This window comes from Engystomops pustulosus, chromosome 1 (assembly GCF_040894005.1).
Source record: "Engystomops pustulosus chromosome 1, aEngPut4.maternal, whole genome shotgun sequence".
NCBI lineage: Eukaryota > Metazoa > Chordata > Amphibia > Anura > Leptodactylidae > Engystomops > Engystomops pustulosus.
In genome coordinates, this window is record NC_092411.1 from 210,423,206 (window position 1) to 210,440,847 (window position 17,642).

The 17,642-nt window shown below is 37.8% G+C and overlaps 1 protein-coding gene across 46 annotated transcripts in view; it reads right to left on the bottom strand.

Moving 5' to 3' along the window:
- Nucleotides 1–17,642, bottom strand: part of ANK2 (ankyrin 2) — a 336,471-nt gene that overhangs the window by 27,141 nt on the left and 291,688 nt on the right. For 28 of the 46 annotated variants that reach the window (XM_072119238.1, XM_072119243.1, XM_072119237.1 and 25 more), the window contains 7 exons: nt 16,954–17,050; nt 15,245–15,473; nt 14,882–15,007; nt 13,340–13,462; nt 10,624–10,656; nt 8,960–8,981; nt 712–5,925 (listed from right to left, as the gene is read on the bottom strand). In XM_072119238.1, coding sequence (XP_071975339.1) covers nt 712–5,925; nt 8,960–8,981; nt 10,624–10,656; nt 13,340–13,462; nt 14,882–15,007; nt 15,245–15,473; nt 16,954–17,050 — 5,844 coding nt within the window. The remainder of the gene's footprint in view (nt 1–711; nt 5,926–8,959; nt 8,982–10,623; nt 10,657–13,339; nt 13,463–14,881; nt 15,008–15,244; nt 15,474–16,953; nt 17,051–17,642) is intronic. The other 18 variants (XM_072119274.1, XM_072119273.1, XM_072119270.1 and 15 more) reach the window with 1 other exon arrangement.

Sequence of the window (17,642 nt, forward strand, 5' to 3'; positions counted from 1 at the left end):
TATTTTAAAGGCTCTTAAAGGCTATGTTTTTATTGTACAGTTAAAAAGTATCTGCAAACAACTTCAATGAAGATTCAATGAAAGCAGAGTAGAAACTGTGTCCAGTATGGTCATATTGCTATCCACTGGTACACTTATCTTTGTTAATTTGTAGAATTGGATTACACATAACTTAATATTTTTCTAGAAATATTATTCTTAGAAATATAAAACTATAAACTTGCACATTGCGCATAGCAAGCACCCCACTTACAACTGATAAAAGGCAAAAATTAGTGTCCTACTATACTATGTGTGCCAGTTTTCTGGCATATCAGAGACATCTTGAAAATCCTCTTATGTTGAATGCACAATACATACTCTTATGTAGTATGTCCAAGTTAAACTATTTAAAAGCAGAATTCTTACATCCAATTTTTTTGATCAAATAACAAGTTTAACATAAAAAGGTTCATCTTTGCAAACCTTCACACTGAACTAGACAGCTCTTCAAAATGTGTGTTATGATTACTGCCTTATGAGGCGTTCACACTGTCCAATCTTGAGATTTGTTTTACAAACATATATATGATGTTTTACAACATAAAAACAGACAAAACGTGCACAGACAAGACAGTCACCACTAAAAAAAAATGTTCACAAATCACAAAAGTGAATTTAAAATCTATGACATGCATAACAGAGGGAAATCCCACTTTCTTTGGCAAATACCTTGTGCATTGTCATGGCTATGGTCATCTGGAATACGTTCAATTTGAGTTTCAATTGACTCATCCCATATAGGTCTGGTATCAAAGATGTCTTCTGAAACAGGCTGCTGGGTTTCAGGCATTGGAACATTTTCAATGACCGAAATATCAAAGGCACTGCTTTCATCATCAGAAACTGGTTCTTGTTCCTTTTCAGCCTGGGTAAGTCTGTCCACTAATTTAGATGCCTCGTCACTAATTTCTTCAAAAAAATCTATAGAATTTTTGTACATTTCAAAAAAACTTTCCTGTTCTGTTTTTGTTGATGATGATGATGATAAACTCTTTGCTTTAACTGGAAGTTTTGATAATTTTTGTTTAGTTATCTCAGCACTTTCTTTCTCAACTTCCTGACATGATCTTTCAGAAGTTTCACAGTGAGATTCTGTGCAACTTCTCGTTTTGGTGGAAGTTTTTATTTTGGAATCTGATACACTGGCATCAGACTCAGATTTACATCTATTGTCTTGTTTTACTGGTATTTTGCTACTAGATTCGGATGTTTTCACATCTGTAAATGTAAATAATTGTTCTGTTTTAGATAAAGTTGCTTTTACAGGGATCTTGGACTTTGGCTTTTGATCTTCTACAAGTGTAAGGCCATCATTTGTGCACTTGGTTTCAGTATAAGTGGATATAAAAGTTTGTGAATTTTCTTCAGATACTGAAGAGACCGACCTGATAGGAATTTTAGACTTTGATACAAAAGATGAAGCACTTTCCACATCTGCTGTTGGGATTTCAATGACAGACTTCTGTTCTTCTGGTGAAGAATCAGGAGACTCTTCCCGTTCAGATGTCCGTACTTTTGTAGGGAAATTAAAATCAATTTGCATATCTACCACGGAATGATCAGGAGAAGGTGACCAAGAGTCTAGTGAACTATCGAAGCTTTCCTGAGATTTTGTGGACTTCTCTTCCACACAAGTCCTCTCATTTTCTTTTTTAGATGTTTTTGAGGAAGCAGATATACCCATTTTTATTGGGATTCTTGACTTTTGTTCTGCTTTAGTACTATCTGATTCAGAGTCATCAACATCCACATCACATTCAACAACTGACTGGTAATCAAACATGGATTCTGTTGCATCTTGTAAATCACTTTCTGTTACATCAGTTTCTACAGCAGAAAAAGGATCTGATAAACTTTCAGGATTTGGTGACTCTTCCTCTCCACTCTCCTCTTTGATGTCCTCCGGCACACTTTCTGCACACTGCTGTCCAATCTGGAAGAAGTGAAAGCTTTCATCTGCATAGTTTCTTTTAGTCATATCAATAGCCCCACTGCGGGTCATTTCAAAGAGTTTCCCTTCTTGAAACATAAATGGATTTTGTTCGCTAGTTGGTGTGCCCTCTTCTGTAGGTGTACGTGCTGGAGTAGTATCAGGAGTAGTTCCCTGTGACTGCTTATCAACCATCAATCCAAATATTTTCTGCTCTTCCTCTTTTACACGTGCTTCAAAAGCTGCATCATCTTCTCTAATTGAACTCCATGAATCTGGTTCAGCTTCAGGTTTAGTTATAATAATGCGATCACTATGATGACCTACAGTTTCATCATCTGTTGAGGAACATACTGGTAGTTCTTTCTCCTGTTGATTGTTAGCCTCATGCATAACAGATGATGGACTTTCAACTTTGCTTATGTCTTGTGAAGCTTCTTCAGTAGAATGACTGGTAAAAAATTTTTCTATTGGTACATTTTCATATGGACTTGTGATTTCAGGTGCAGGAATCCTTTCTTCCTCAACTATATCATTTTGTGATTGAGCAGAAGTTTCAATCACTAATGATGATGTTAAAACTAATGATTTGCTTAAAGTATCATCCACTGGAGATATGTCAGTTTGCATAGGGTATGTTACACTGTCATAGGCTGATGTGTGTTCTTCAACAATTTTCTCACTCCCAGATGAATCATAAGAAACAAAAAGATTTTTTTCTTCTTTAGTTCTCTCTTCAATAACAGTTACATTCCCATAAGTGTCTTCAACTTTATGGATTGAGCTGTAACTATCTGTAAGGGTTACTGATCCATTTTTACTCATTTCTTCATTTACATTTGTTTTCATAGACGAGTCAAAACGGATTTCTTTACTTTCAGGCTTGGCTGTCAAAACTTTATCTTCAGAAATAATTGGGCCTTCATATCTACAATGTTCACTTTCTTCTATATTTTGAAAGCTTACATCATCTGACTGTGTATCTTCAGTCTTGAATGATTCCTTTACTAGCTTAATAGGTTGAAAAGCTGTATCTTCAGGGCTTGAGTTAGAATCTAAACTTGGAGGTAGTGGAGATGGAGGTTGAACTCTTATTACAGGATCCAACAATAGACCAGAGTCTGCTCCTTTTTTCAGCTGGGTTAATTCTGGTTCACTTTCTGAAGAAGAGCTACTTTTTCTGCTTTCTACCGACTTGACTACAATTTGAACATCTTCATCGTGCATTAATTTGATGCCATTCTCTTCAGTGTCATCATCATTTGGAATTTTTGTGTCACTTACTGGTATATTTTCTTCCTGCTTATATTCCTTTTTATATTCTCTTTTCTGCTTTGCTTCTTGCTCAAGCTCATCAAACATTTTTATCTTTGTGACCATTTTGAACATTTCTTCTTCAGGTGTGAATCGTTTTTTTGGCTCATTTTCAGATTCTTCTTCTGTCTCTTCAGACACTTCTGGAATTATACCTGGCTTCGGAAGCGTAGAGAATGCCTGCAAATCTTGCATTTTCGGTGTAACTTCGTAACTTATCTCCTCAGAACTGGGTGTATCTGGAGAAAGTGGACTTTTTCCAGAACTTTCCATAAGTGATGTCTGTTCTATGCTATCATCATCAGCACTACCATCTTGATCCCTGAGAATTCTAGATCGAAGAGCCAACTCTGATGCCAAGTCTGATTTCAAACTTGCATGGAGGGCTGAACCTATGAGGATGCTGGACTTAATTTTTTGCTCCACTGGACTACTCTCAAGTGAATCATGACATGGTGATTCTCTAGTGGGACTTGGCTCTAATGAATCAGGAGTTTTATGTGAAGAGTTGTCTTCTAACACTGGACTTGCTTCTAATGAATCCTTATGACTGATTGCTACTGATTCATCAGCCAATGGGCTACTGACCTCATCATCTTGTGTATGTGTGGAGGACAGAATTAACTCTAATCCCTGAGGGCTTTTCAAAGTTACATGACGTTCACCTTTCACAGTCACAGGATAATCTTTACATTCCAAAGGAGATTTGTCATTTTCAACACATTTTTCTTTGCTGTAAACTTTCTCTATGGTAGTTGTGACTTTATTGTCTTCTTCAGCTAATTTTGTATCCTCAATTCCAGTTTTACTAACTGACTTACTGTGATGTTCATCCTCTTTTCCCACCGTAGATTCATCTTCAATTTGATCTTCAGATTTCTTTGGTGAAAACGAAAGGCTGTCAGGGCTTGTTCCTGGGGTTTCTGCTAGACCTTCATGCTTGTAGCTATCTTCTGAGCTCATGTGAGGTGTTCCATCTAATAGGCTGGCACCTGGAGAATCTGCAATTCCTTCATGCTTAAGACTATCTGAGCTATCATCATATGTACCACCTTGTAAATGTAAAGCTGGTAGAAAGCCATCTGTTCCATATTCAGATGGAAATGATACATTAAATGGACTAATGAGTACCTGATCTAAATTTAACTGAACACCTTCATTTTCTGGGAGATGCTTAAATTGCAAATAATTGTCATTATCCTCAAGTTCCTCCTTAATAACATCTGAAAAATCTGTGGATGTTTTTCTATCGGGGCTAATTTGTGGATCAGCGTCTTGGTCACTAATGCTAACTCTTAATCTTATACTTGATTTTTCACTAGAGATTTCATCAATGACTGATGAATGATGGATAGATCCATCTTTTGTATGGCTCTGCTTCACTACATCTTGAATTTCAATAGGGGGCAATATAGAACTTTCCTTGTATTCATTTTGATCATCAGAAATTGACCTTAACTTAACATGACCTTTTTTGAATTCCTGCTCACTTCCACTAGAAGTTACTTTTACTGAGCTTTCAATTATTTTATTAGTATCTGAAATTTGAATAGTACTATCTGCTGATTTGCTTTCTAAAGAGAACTGTTTATGTACTGTTTTTACAGTTTTGTACTCAAAAAGTCCGGATTTCTCCTTAGACGGATCATGCCCTGACTGAAATGCTTTCATTAATTCACGAACAGACATAGTTTCTTCCACCTTCTCAATTTTAGAAGATGGAGAAACAGGTGGCTGCACTACAGTCACCACACTTTGGTGCTTGGCAGGCTCACATACAGCCTCCTTTAGTTGTGTTTTGCTTGATTTGCTTGATAGTCCCTTTTGCTCTTCTTCCACTCGCATTTGCAAAGCTTTTACTTTGTCTTTTATGGACCCAATTGGTGTTTCTTCAATTACTGGTGAAACTTCCTTTACACTTGGGGCAGGTACTGGAGCAAGACCAAGATCATCATCTAGAGACTCTTCTGAACTAAATGTTGTTAATGGCTCTTCAGTACCATGGAGCTCTTGTTCCCGCCTTCTTTCCCTAAGTTTCCTGCGGATAGGTTTTTTGATCTCCAGTGGAAGTTTACGTTGCTCTGTTTTCTGGCTTCCACTAGGAGCCGTTGAGTCTGCTGAATACGAATTTAGGTCATTTGTAAGATAATTTACCATGTCATGCATGCCTGTTTTTATTTTAGGTTTCTCCCCTCTGTCTATTCTTATTTCTATGCATGGTATTTCGAGATCTTTCTGTGGAGCATTCAATTTTGCTTCATCAATTTCATCATCCCCCACAACAACCCATTCTTCATCTTTTTGATATGATCTTGAAAAGTTAGCTTCTTCATGCAGCAATTGTTCTCTTTTGTAGGATCCAGTTCTGAGAATTTCATTCACTTTTTCCAAATCTTCTTTTACCTTTTCAACTATTTCAAATGGTTCTCCTGGTTCTTCTTCTGTCCTTCCAAAGTCTTTATTTTTAAGAGAACATGTATTTTGAGGAGCATCGACAGTTAGAATTGCACTCATTTTCATCAAATCCTGCTTCATTTCACACACTTCCGACAGCAAATCTGGACTTGCTAATACTGGCTCATCATTGACTAGATGACTTTTCAGGATGGATGTTTCTGTGGATTCGGTTTCTTCATCATCTTTGAGGTGAATGAGAAATATTAACATAAAATGGCAATAAATAAATAGTGACTGAATAATGTAATCATGAAGGAAATAATCACAGCTCTGGCTGAGGTGGTGGGTGAATGCAATGAACTGACGTGGTTGGTGGATCCAAACGGCCTTGAACATCATGCTAAAGGAAAAAGGTAACTGGGGAGGAAAATGGGCAGGAAATAACTTGCTTAGAATCCACACTGCACTACATTCACACATCCAACAGGACAACAACACAAATTTTGAGACAAAACAGCAAAATGAATAATTAACATGTAGAAAACAAAACCACAGTGAATTTGAACAAAGGCATCTCAAGATTGTTTTGATGCTATACAACCAATAAAAAAGAAAAATAGAAAGAAGAGCTATAATTGTTGATTGTCGATTGCCTCAAAGAGAAAGCCAGTGGTACTGAGCTGCCAGAGAAACAGGTTAAAGGAACTGGTACAGAATGTCATATATTTAATATGAAACCATCACACACATAGAGATTGATATATTTGTGTGCCAGTCTCTACCAATCTACTGTTGTGTACCTTGTGCTGCCAGAGAGGTCTGCAATCATATTTAATCTTTAATTTAAAAAGTTTTTTTTCATTCCTGAAATTAAGATGTTGTAGTGTCTATAATCTATAAACCTAATAACACACTTTCTAAACCAAAATGTCATTCAGCAGTATATTTCTGATTATTATAGAAGATTAAGTTTTAAGAAACAGGATTCCTGGCCAACGTTTTCTGATTGGCTGCCACAGGAATCTCATGCCAGGGACAAATCATCAGAAAGCAATGGTAGGTATCAGTAGCATACTGTATGCAAGTCCTGAATATGAGAAGAATAGAGGAATGTGCAATTAAGAAAAAGTGGATGGTTTTAGAATGATTTATGCTGAGAGTGGTACAGTATAGGTACACTTGAGGCAAAGCAAATACAATAGTTATTGTGTTGTCTCCGAATGTCTATAATTCACCTTGCTCATTGCACATGTAAGTCAAACTTGAATTTTGAACGCCCTCTCTTGCAGCAGAAGAACTTAAAAAAAGAATTATCTGAACCAGCTACAAACCGGCATTTCGTCTAGGAAGAAATCTTGTGAAAAATGAATGCTTCATTTTATCATGATTAAAATAAAGAGGGGGTATGATCCTATCAATGTATCCTCAGACTTTAGGACACATAAGGTGAGGTCTGAACAACAAAATCATAGGAAAAAAGGAGTTTTCATGGATCAACATAAAATGATTTGAAATACAAGATGTTATGCACGGCAAACAAAAGGTCAAAACATCCACACAAAACACACACACGCACTGTATATGTAAGTCAAGTTATTTCCATGCAAAGCAAAGGTGCTATGGGATCAGGTTATATGGCAGTAGCCAAAAAGTGACATGAAAAATCTGCAACATACTGTGGTGAAGTACAGCATTTATATATACATATATTTCTTGTCTCTAGTGTGATAAGTGCATGGCCAATATTTTACCAATTATTAATTACTATTACGGTATATGGATTTAAAAATACCCAAGCGAAAGGGCATATTCATTGTTATGGCCACAATGTGGCTCATCTGCAATCCAGTGGAGGCTAGTGAAGGATCTCCAAAATACTGCCATATAGGTGAGTAAAACCTTTAGGAAAATATTACCTCAAGCTAACCATTCAGTTTTTGCAAGAATTAAACAAGTTAAAGGAGTTGCCCACTTTCAGCTAATGACTTATATTGTTTGTTTAATGAATAGGTATACTATTTTCCACGTAGGGGCATGGCTCGTTATGATGTACAGCTCTGATTATGCTTGTGCAATACTAACGAGCCATGTAACTGTGTGACATCACATGTCCAGGGACAGTTTTCTATCCATAGGAAACAAACAATGAAGCTTCCTATAGAATGACAGTAAGCTGAGATCTAGAAAACAGCAATACTGAAAGTATATAGATTGACAGTAAGCTGACATCATTATTGTAAAACTTTTCATTACACAAACAATATCAATTATTTGTTGAAACTGGACAATCCCTTTAAAGTTAAACAAGTTAAACGATCTTTTCAAACAGACTTGGCTTAATCCTATCTTTCTAGACATGATAAGGAACTCACATTGGTTTCATGAAAGACTATTGTAAACAAAAATCTGGTTACATATCTTTCTTTGTGGGATGGCACAGGTGGTACTCGTTCTACAACTGGCATACCTTGTGTGATTACTTGTGGGGGCTGTCTCATGAAAACAACTTCTTTTTCAATGTATGATATATCTGATATAAGAATGACAAGCTGCTTCTTGTTGAGGAGAGTGATGAATTGGAGACCCTCCATGTCACATCTTTTTGTCCACAGAAGTTGTCTAAATTAGACAACTCCTTTGATCACAGTTCTTTAACAAGGTCATTAAATATAAAAACATAGATTTGATATGGTGAAAGATTTATCACAATTCCATGGCTGAAAATATATTATTAGACTGACACTCGTAAAGACATCATCTTCTTGCTTACTGAAGAAGAATTAAGAGACACTTCACCACAGTTACGTTGACAATGGTCATCTAATGCGTTAAGACCATATCCGTTTGGACCAAGCTTCACATTGTATGGACTGCAAGCATTTAGTTGGAGTTAAGTTTGCAGAAAATGTAATGTGAATTTTGCTTGGCGCCCAAAAAACTGATACAGTCGTTAGCCAGTAAATGAGATGACAATGTCATGTCAACAAATGCACAGCAAAAAACAGAAAATGGAATGGGCTTTGTAGCAGGAATAAAGGGGAAGGTTATGGGAAAAGTCAGTAGCAGGGAAGGGTAAGTTCAGTTCAAAAATAAGGTTGTAGCTTAGATTCCTATGTAGTGTTACAGTATATGAACAGTGCTAGTATATTATGTGTATATTTTTATTAAAGCAGTGTTAGTATCAGATTAGTGGAAATTGTCTGCGTGACTTGCATGTTTAGCAGTATTAAAGTATTCATTCAAAGCTTAACTTGTATAGAATAGTAAACCACTTACTTTTCTCAGATGTTAGATTGCCCTGGAAAAACGACAAACAAATATATGATTAGTATATACAAACCCAAATACATATATGTATATGTATGTATACACACACATAACATATACAATATATATATATACTACAGACCAAAACTTTGGACATTGAAGGCATCAAAACTATGAATTTACACATGTGGAATTGTATACTTAACAAAAAAAGTCAAACAAAAGTGTGAACAAACTGAAAATAGGTCTTATTTTCTAGGTTCTTCATAGTAGCCACCTTTTGCTTTGATTACTGCTTTGCACACTCTTGGCATTCTCTTGATGAGCTTCATGAGGTAGTCACCAGAAAAGGTTTTTACATCACAGGTGTGACCTGTCAGGTTTAATAAGTGGCTTTCTTACCTTGTAATGGGGTTGGGACCATCAGTTGTGTTGAGCAGAAGTCAGGCGGATACACAGCACAGCTGATAGTCCTACTGAATAGACTGTTAGAATTTGTTTTATGGCTAGAAAAAAGCAGCTAAGTAGAGAAAAATTAGTGGCCATCATTGCTTTAAGAAATGAAGGTCAGTCAATCCGAAAAATTGGGAAAACTGTGAAAGTGTCCCCAAGTGCAGTTGCAAAAACCATCAAGCACTACAAAGAAACCGGCTCACATGAGGACTGCCCCAGGAAAGGAAGACCAAGAGTCACCTCTGCTGAGGAGGATACGTTCATCCCAGTCACCAGCCACAGAAATCCCAGGTTAACAGCAGCTCAGATTAGAGAGCAGGTCACAGCCACACAGAGTTCTAGCAGCAGACACATCTCTACAACAACTGGTAAGAGGAGACTGTGCGCAGCAGCCTTCATGGTAAAATAGCTGCTAGGAAACCACTGCTAAGAACAGGCAACAAGCAGAAGAGACTTGTGTGGGTTAAAGAACACAAGGAATGGACATTAGACCAGTGGAAATCTGTGCTTTGGTCTGATGAGTCCAAATTTGAGATCACTGGTTCCAGCCAGTGTCTTTGTGCAACGCAGAAAAGGTGAACACATGGGCTCAACATGCCTGGTTCCCACCGTGAAGCATGGAGGAGGAGGTTTGATAGTGTGGTGGTGCTTTGCTGGTGACACTGTTGGGGATTTATTCGAAATTGAAGGTATACTGAACCAGTATGGTCACCACAGCATCTTGCATGCTATTCCATCTGGTTTGTGTTTAGTTGGACCATCATTTATTTTTCAACAGGACAGTGACCCCAAACACACCTCCAGGCTGTGTAAGGGCCAAGGGCTGTATTTGACCAAGAAGGAGGGTGATGGGGTGCTACGCCAGATGACCTGGCTTCCACAGTCACTAGACCTGAACCCAATCAAGATGGTTTGGGGTGAGCTGGAATGCCGTGAATGCAAAAGAGCCAACAAGTGCTAAGCATCTCTGGGAACTACTTCAAGACTGTTGGAAGACCATATCAGGTGGCTACCTCTTGAAGCTCATCAAGAGAATGCCAAGAGTGTGCAAAGCAGCAATTACATTGAACGATGGCTGCTTTGAAGAACCTTGAATATAAGACATATTTTCAGTTGTTTCACCACAAAGACCACAAAATCTAATGTCCAATAATTTCGAGTCAACAATTGACACATAGCTCAGTAACATCTACATAGTATATATAAATTGTTAGCATTACCTCATCTTCAAGTTCTTGATCAGATTCAGATTCCTGTGAAATTCAGGGTGCCAGACAAATATAAAGAAAAATGAAAAGAATGATTTAATTTCATGTTTATTTTATTTGGCTAATGGTTCAAACATAAATAACAGCAAACTGTTGAGCCTACATGTATTTGCTACAGAGTGATAAAATATATACAGGGGAGAAAAGAAAAAGTATGAAAAAGTGAAAAAGCCAGGGTGCCACTCTGCTCAGCTCCTAATAATGCATGCAAAAAGTGTGCATTAGAAACAACCTACTCCCTCCCCTTCCTGAGAGCTGGCAACGTCATACAATTCTAGGGGAGTGGGTGGCCGGAATGTGATGCACGGTAGAGGCGTGCATAATTAGTATTCATGCAGAGCCACTGTTTGAGCCCTGAGCTGAAGCGTGGGAACCTAATTTGCGTATTGTCTAAAGACGTTTTCTGGACTAACTAAATGCTTTTGAGCTCAAAGAAGATATGATCCAGTAGCAGTATGTGAACCCCACAGCAGGTATGTTTGGTTTAGATGTTGCAAAACGTAGTGGTAGATTTCCTTTGACCTCTTCCCGACATTTGACGTAACAATACTGCATGGCGGGAGGTGCGTTCCCGCAATTTGCAGTATTATTACGTCATGCTTCTGGTACCGACTCCTGAACGGACCGGTACCAGAAGCATGGGGTGCCAGCTGTATGTTACAGATGGCACCCGTCTCTAGTACCCGCGATCGGAGTTTCCTCCGTTTGCGGGCATTAACCCCTTTCACGCCGCGGTCACGCCGCGGTTTGCAAGGGTCTGGTGTGCTAAATCGAACCCCCCCGCGGCGCTTACCGGGGGGGGGGGGTCCGATCCTCCGCTGTCATCCCCGGGGTCTGCTACTGCCCCGGGGATAGGCAGCTTCTTCCGGGAGCCGGGTCCTGTCTATGGCCTCCTCGCCCATAAAGCAGGTTACCACCACATATGGGGTATTGTTACACTCAGGAGAAATTGGGTATCAAACTTTGTGGACAGTTTTGGTATTTTATCCACTGAGAATTTGTACATTTTTTGAAAAACACAATCATTTAGCCAAAAAAATGTATATTTCAAAATTGCATCCGATCTTGTTTTATCCCCTGTAAAATAATTAAAGGGTTAACAACCTTCATGAAAGTTGTTTTACATACATTAAGGGGTGTAGTTTTTATAATGGGGTAATTTATGGGGTTTTACTTTTATTTAGGCCTCTTAAAGTGACTTGAAATCTATGCAGGTCCTGCAAAGCATGATTTTGTGTTTTTTATGAAAATTTGAGAAATCCTGCCTAAAGTTCAAAGCCCCATAACATCTTACAAAAATGAGAGAATGCATAAAAAACCATGGATACATAAAGCGGACACTCGTTAATGTTAGTTATCAAGTTTTTTTGCTGTTATGACTACGTATGGAAAAAGTAGGAAATTTTCAATTTCAAAAATCGAGACTTTTTCCAAATTTTCACCAAATATCTGTTTTTTTAAATATAAATAAACACAACGCATACCACCAAAATTTTTCAACTAACATGAAGTACAAAGTGTCACGAGAAAACAATTTCAAAATCACTTGGATATGTTAAAGCGTTCCGAAGTTATAACCACTTATAGTCACACAGGGCAGATTTGAAAAAATGGACCGTGTCAGGAAGGTGAAAAGTGGCTTCGGCGTTAAGTTTTATCATTGAAGTTCTCAGATTCTGAGTGCTGTATTCACCTGTTCCATAGTTCCAGTCACTTCTATGGATTTCTACTCTAAAGGCAAATTCAAGTTGATGTGTGCAACATATAAACCTTCCAATAATTATTCTATTGTATGTTAAGGTAATACGGTTTATGGTTTTGCTTATCTAAAATAAGGCTGAATCCTTAAATATTAATATAATTATTCATGTCTAACTGAGCCGGAAAAGAAAATCTACAATCTCCTATTATCTGAAGTACCTGTTGTACTAAATTATCTGAAATATTGAAACAGAAAAGTGCATTTTCAATATAGATTCACAAAAATAGACACTAATGAAAGGTACTCTTTTGAATGTATGTGGTTTTGGATCAAATAAATTGGTTATATTTTTGCATGATATGATGGCTTTTGTTTTTTAAATATAGCACAACAATTTTCTACTCCCCAAATCTAGTGAAAGAAAGTCTTGTTGTTCTGTTAAATGGGATAAGAATCCCTGAATCTCATGTAGAGACTGTTATTTATGTGATAAAGAATTCCTGTATAGCTTTGGCTCAGTTCACACCTGCTTTCGGCAGGATTTATTCTCTCTTCTGTTATGAAATGACAGAAAAAATATCGCAGCAATAATATAACGGAACGATAACGAAATGCATCCTTCCATACAGTTATTTCTGTTCTTAGGAAACCCCTGATGCAGATGTGAACTGAGCCTAAATTTGTCAAAAACAGAACAATGCAAGATAAGATAGTCCCTATGGAAACATAATAGGTAAATACAAAAATTATCATCAAATATTTTTTTCTGAATGACTTCAGGCCAATAAAAGCTCTCAATATTGAGATTCAAACAACTCCATAGCTCAACCTATGGCACATACACCTGTTTTTGTAATAATAATATTACTGTATGTCTTGTGTATATTTGTTGCGGAAATGTAATTATAAATGAAATCCAAAAACATAAAGAGTACATAAACATATACTTGTCAAAAGAAAACGTACCTTATTATAAAGTGGTAAAGTGATGTTTAGGTTGCAAATGGCTTGTTGCACAAGGCCTCTATAGGATTTTGGCTCCTTCATAAAAGAAAGGCGTCCACAAGGTTCCTGGGTTGTATCTCGCACCTGGTGTTCATAAAAAATATGTCATACCTCTTAAGTGATGGTAGGAATAGATAACAGGTTAATCCATCCTGCTAAAAATATCCACACTTACAAGTTTGCAACACCATAAATAAAAATTACATGGATTAGGATGGGGAGAGGGGTGTGGAAGAGAGTGAAAGCTTTAAAACATAACTTTTATTGAACATTCTGTTAAAATTAAAAAAAACGTTTTATTACTTATTTTGTATACAAGTAATGCCCATTTGACAGTGGCCCACATTTATCGAAAACTATGTGCAGTTTGCCTGCAAAGTGTGCAGGGTGTGCCAGATTTATGTATTGTGGTGCACAGTGTCCATTAATCTGGCACTCCCTGCACTGTTTAGGCAAAATGCACCATTTTTGTTTTGGGTGCACTTTGTTCATGCTGCAGAACTCTGGCGCTGACACAATTGTCGCACACGTCGGACAGAATTGTGGTGCACAGTCTGACTAAGCAGTAACACGCCCCTTTAGGTGCACATTTTTTCTGTATTGTCGGAAACAGTGCACCTGCGATACTTGCGCAGACATTTTATAAATACAAGTTTGCAAGTTCTTTCTGGTGCAAAGTCAGACAGAAAACTGGTGCAAACTTTAGTTGATTGTAGTTGCTGTATCTTATATAGGTGACAGCCACTAGAGGGTATTGTTATTAGCAGAGCAACAGCAGTGCAACACTGCATTGTGTGTCTGTGCTGCCGTAGAGATCTGCCCGCAGTGCTGGTGAGCTGCATCATGTTGTGCGACTCTCCCATGCTGTTCGCTCCCGTGTAGACTGCCGTACGCCTCGGCCGAGGTGCTGCCTCCATGGTACGCAGCGGCACTGGTCGTAGCTGGGAGCGCATTAGGATAAATATGTGACACAGCCACAAGAAGTCGATGCTACACTGGGTAACTGATGCCTGCTCTGTTCCTCACAAATTGGTATCCCTAAACTACCAAGTATTTTGGCGGGTCATGCCACCTTCCTTTTTATTTTCATTTGTTCAATCAAATGGCAGAATACAATATGCTATTATTGGTCATCCTTCAATGCCATTCATGGGGTTTTCTGGGACAAACTATGAATGAACTATCCATACCCCTCCCTAGAAATAAGCTGAAACCAGTAGTGGCTGTGGTGCTGCTTCTTACCGGGTGGAGTCCCATGCAGATGGCTCATAGTGTAGAAGCCATCCAGACTTACCGCAGACTTAGCTATTATTCACTTCTTCATGTTATACACCATGGACAGAGCTGTGTGATTTCAGCTCTGTACTGTGTGTAGCAGTTCTGCAGTGTCTCCCTGACTAATCGACCCCTTTTTGGGATTCAACTGTTTGAGCAGATACCTCTAATTCCTAGAATAAACACAACGTATTACAATGCCATCACCAGTATTTGTTATCATGTTACCTTGACAAATAAAGGAAGTCTATTTTCCTTAAAGGCGTAGAAGCTAAATATGTGATGCTGACCACTCTTTATTAATGGCACTAAGTTGCCAAAGCAGTCCAAGTAGATTGGCTTTCCTTCCAGCACCTGAAAAAAATTATTATACATAATAATAAATAAATATATCACTGCGTTGCAAGAAACATGATTTTTGTAGTTCTTCAACTAAAATAATATATTTCTGAACCGTTTTTACCACTTTCTGTAAAAGGCATTTATATATATATATATATATATATATATATATATATATATATATATATATATATATATATATATATATATATAATATAATGGCCACTTTGTTAAATGAGAAACATTCACCTCTACATCTCTACTTCTGGCAACTTCTGCAAAGTTTTCTTGCTGTTCCAGTGTCTTGTCTACTTTATCATCGGTCATACAGAAACATCTTAGACGCGCCTCGATGGGGTCATGGGATTTGGCAAAAACAACAAATTTGGCCATATAAGGTACACAGATAATTTCCCTGTACACTTGGCTGGCAAAAGTAACAGATTCTTGAATTTGTCGGCAGTCTATCAACCAGAACCTGCAAAATAAAAAAGTTTATATATTTGTATTGTGGCCAGCAAATAACAAAGCAATAGATATTATGCTGACTAAAAGAATGGAAGTACAGGCGGTCCCCTACTTAAGGACACCCGACTTACAGACAACCCATAGTTACAGACAGACCCCTCTGACCTCTGGTGAAGCTCTTTGGATGCTTAACTATAGTCCCAGATTGCAATAATCAGCTGTGAGGTGTCTGTAATGAAGCTTTATTAATAATCCTTGGTCCCATTACAGCAAAAAATGTTTAAACTCCAATTGTCACTGGATTTTGTCTGGATCTACAATTATAAAATATACAGTTTCGACTTACATACAAATTCAACTTAAGAACAAACCTCCGGACCCTATCTTGTATGTAACCTGGGGACTGCCTGTATTTTAGTAGAAAAATTTTAAGGCAATAAAATTACGTTTATTTGAGATTGCTCCAACAATCCCAACAGCAATACAGCTTTACAGTGACAATATTGAATAAAAAATATGGGGCAACATTCATCAGGGCTTGTATACCTGAAATCTGGCCTACAATTTTTTTTTTTCCTAAATCTTAAACACACAAAGGATATCCTGATCTGCACAATTAGTTACCCTTGTCGAAATATATGTATGGTGATACATAAAATGTTATATTCTCTTCCCCAGTAATGATGCTATTACCATAGCCAATCTAGTTACATGCAGCGAACTTCCACCTGTCAGACTCCGATCGAATGTGCACACGTTCCGATCACCTGATCCGCAGGCCGGCATTACGTGTCCCACCGTGACGTCACCGCCATGTGTGGGTCACGTGCATGCAGGCGGGGTGGGGGTGGGGGGTGGGGTTGTCCCTCCCTGACGGCGTGCACTCGATAACGCCGTTCAGAATTGTGACTACTTCCTGACAGGTATGTGGGCGTTTTCGCCACTGGCCGCTGCCTGAATAAAACCTGAGTGCATTTATTCATACATCACCCCCAGGCGAAGGCTGGCGGCGAAACGCGCGACAGGGAATTTTGCATCAGACGACAGGTGGAATCTTGATAATGGGTATGTGCAATATGTTAATTTTAGCTTTACTGTAATAGGCTCTGACCAACTAATGTGTCCTGGGCACTGCTTTCCTCAGTAAGGTGTATTTTTTGGACGTTTATTATGTGATTAATTGCAAGATTGCATTTGGGACCTATAGGCACTGTGCACTTTAAATATTTGATATCTGGTCCATGCTGCTATATAGGTATTATCTATCAAGTCCATAGTACACTGCTCTATATACCTGCCTATGACATGTAGAGCAATACTCATCCCCATGCATCGCTCTGCATTATCTGTCTGCTTGTTTTCTTTAATATGACCAGCCTGTTTACAGTTTTTTATTGTTTATTATTTGTTATTTAACAAAGATGAACTTTTTCCCACATTACGGGTTAATTGGCTTTCTTGTTCTTGAGATAGGTGTAACAATTAGTTACCTAGCAGATACATTGGTAGTAAAGGAGACACATTCATTAACGAATGTAAGTGGTGTTGTCCCGGTGATGTCTTCCCATTGTGCAGGGGTTGTGCCACCTAAAGAGAAACACATTTATAAAATGTAAATATAATTTACTGTATATATTATTAATAGAAATTATTAACCCCCTCAGACTGCTATATATGTCCATATGCCCTAAGCACATATACTTATGCGATGAGAAGAGAATCCCCCTTTAATTATAGTGTCTATATAAAGATTGTGTTTCTAAGAGAAAAAGAACCAGAGATATACCCTATTACATTTTCAGTAAAACTTTAAAAGTGGATATCACCTAGAAGGAGATGCAGGGGACACTTTGCAAAAGCACATGCACCTTTTGCCTCTGAACCTGTAAAATGGTGATGGATTGACACTATACATTTTTTCAACAAATTAAAACATTTTAATGGGAAAAATGACAACATTTTTAACATGTTAAGTTATTTGGCTGCTAATTCATATAAAGAAGAGCAGAACATAAAGTAACCTAAACATATAGGCAAAAATGACCACTGGCCATGAAGGGGTTAAAAACTGAGATAACAATATATATTACATTGGTTATTATATCTTTTGACATTTTCTTTTTAGTCCTTATTGCAACACAATATACCGGTACTCACAGAAACAAATCAAATTTATATC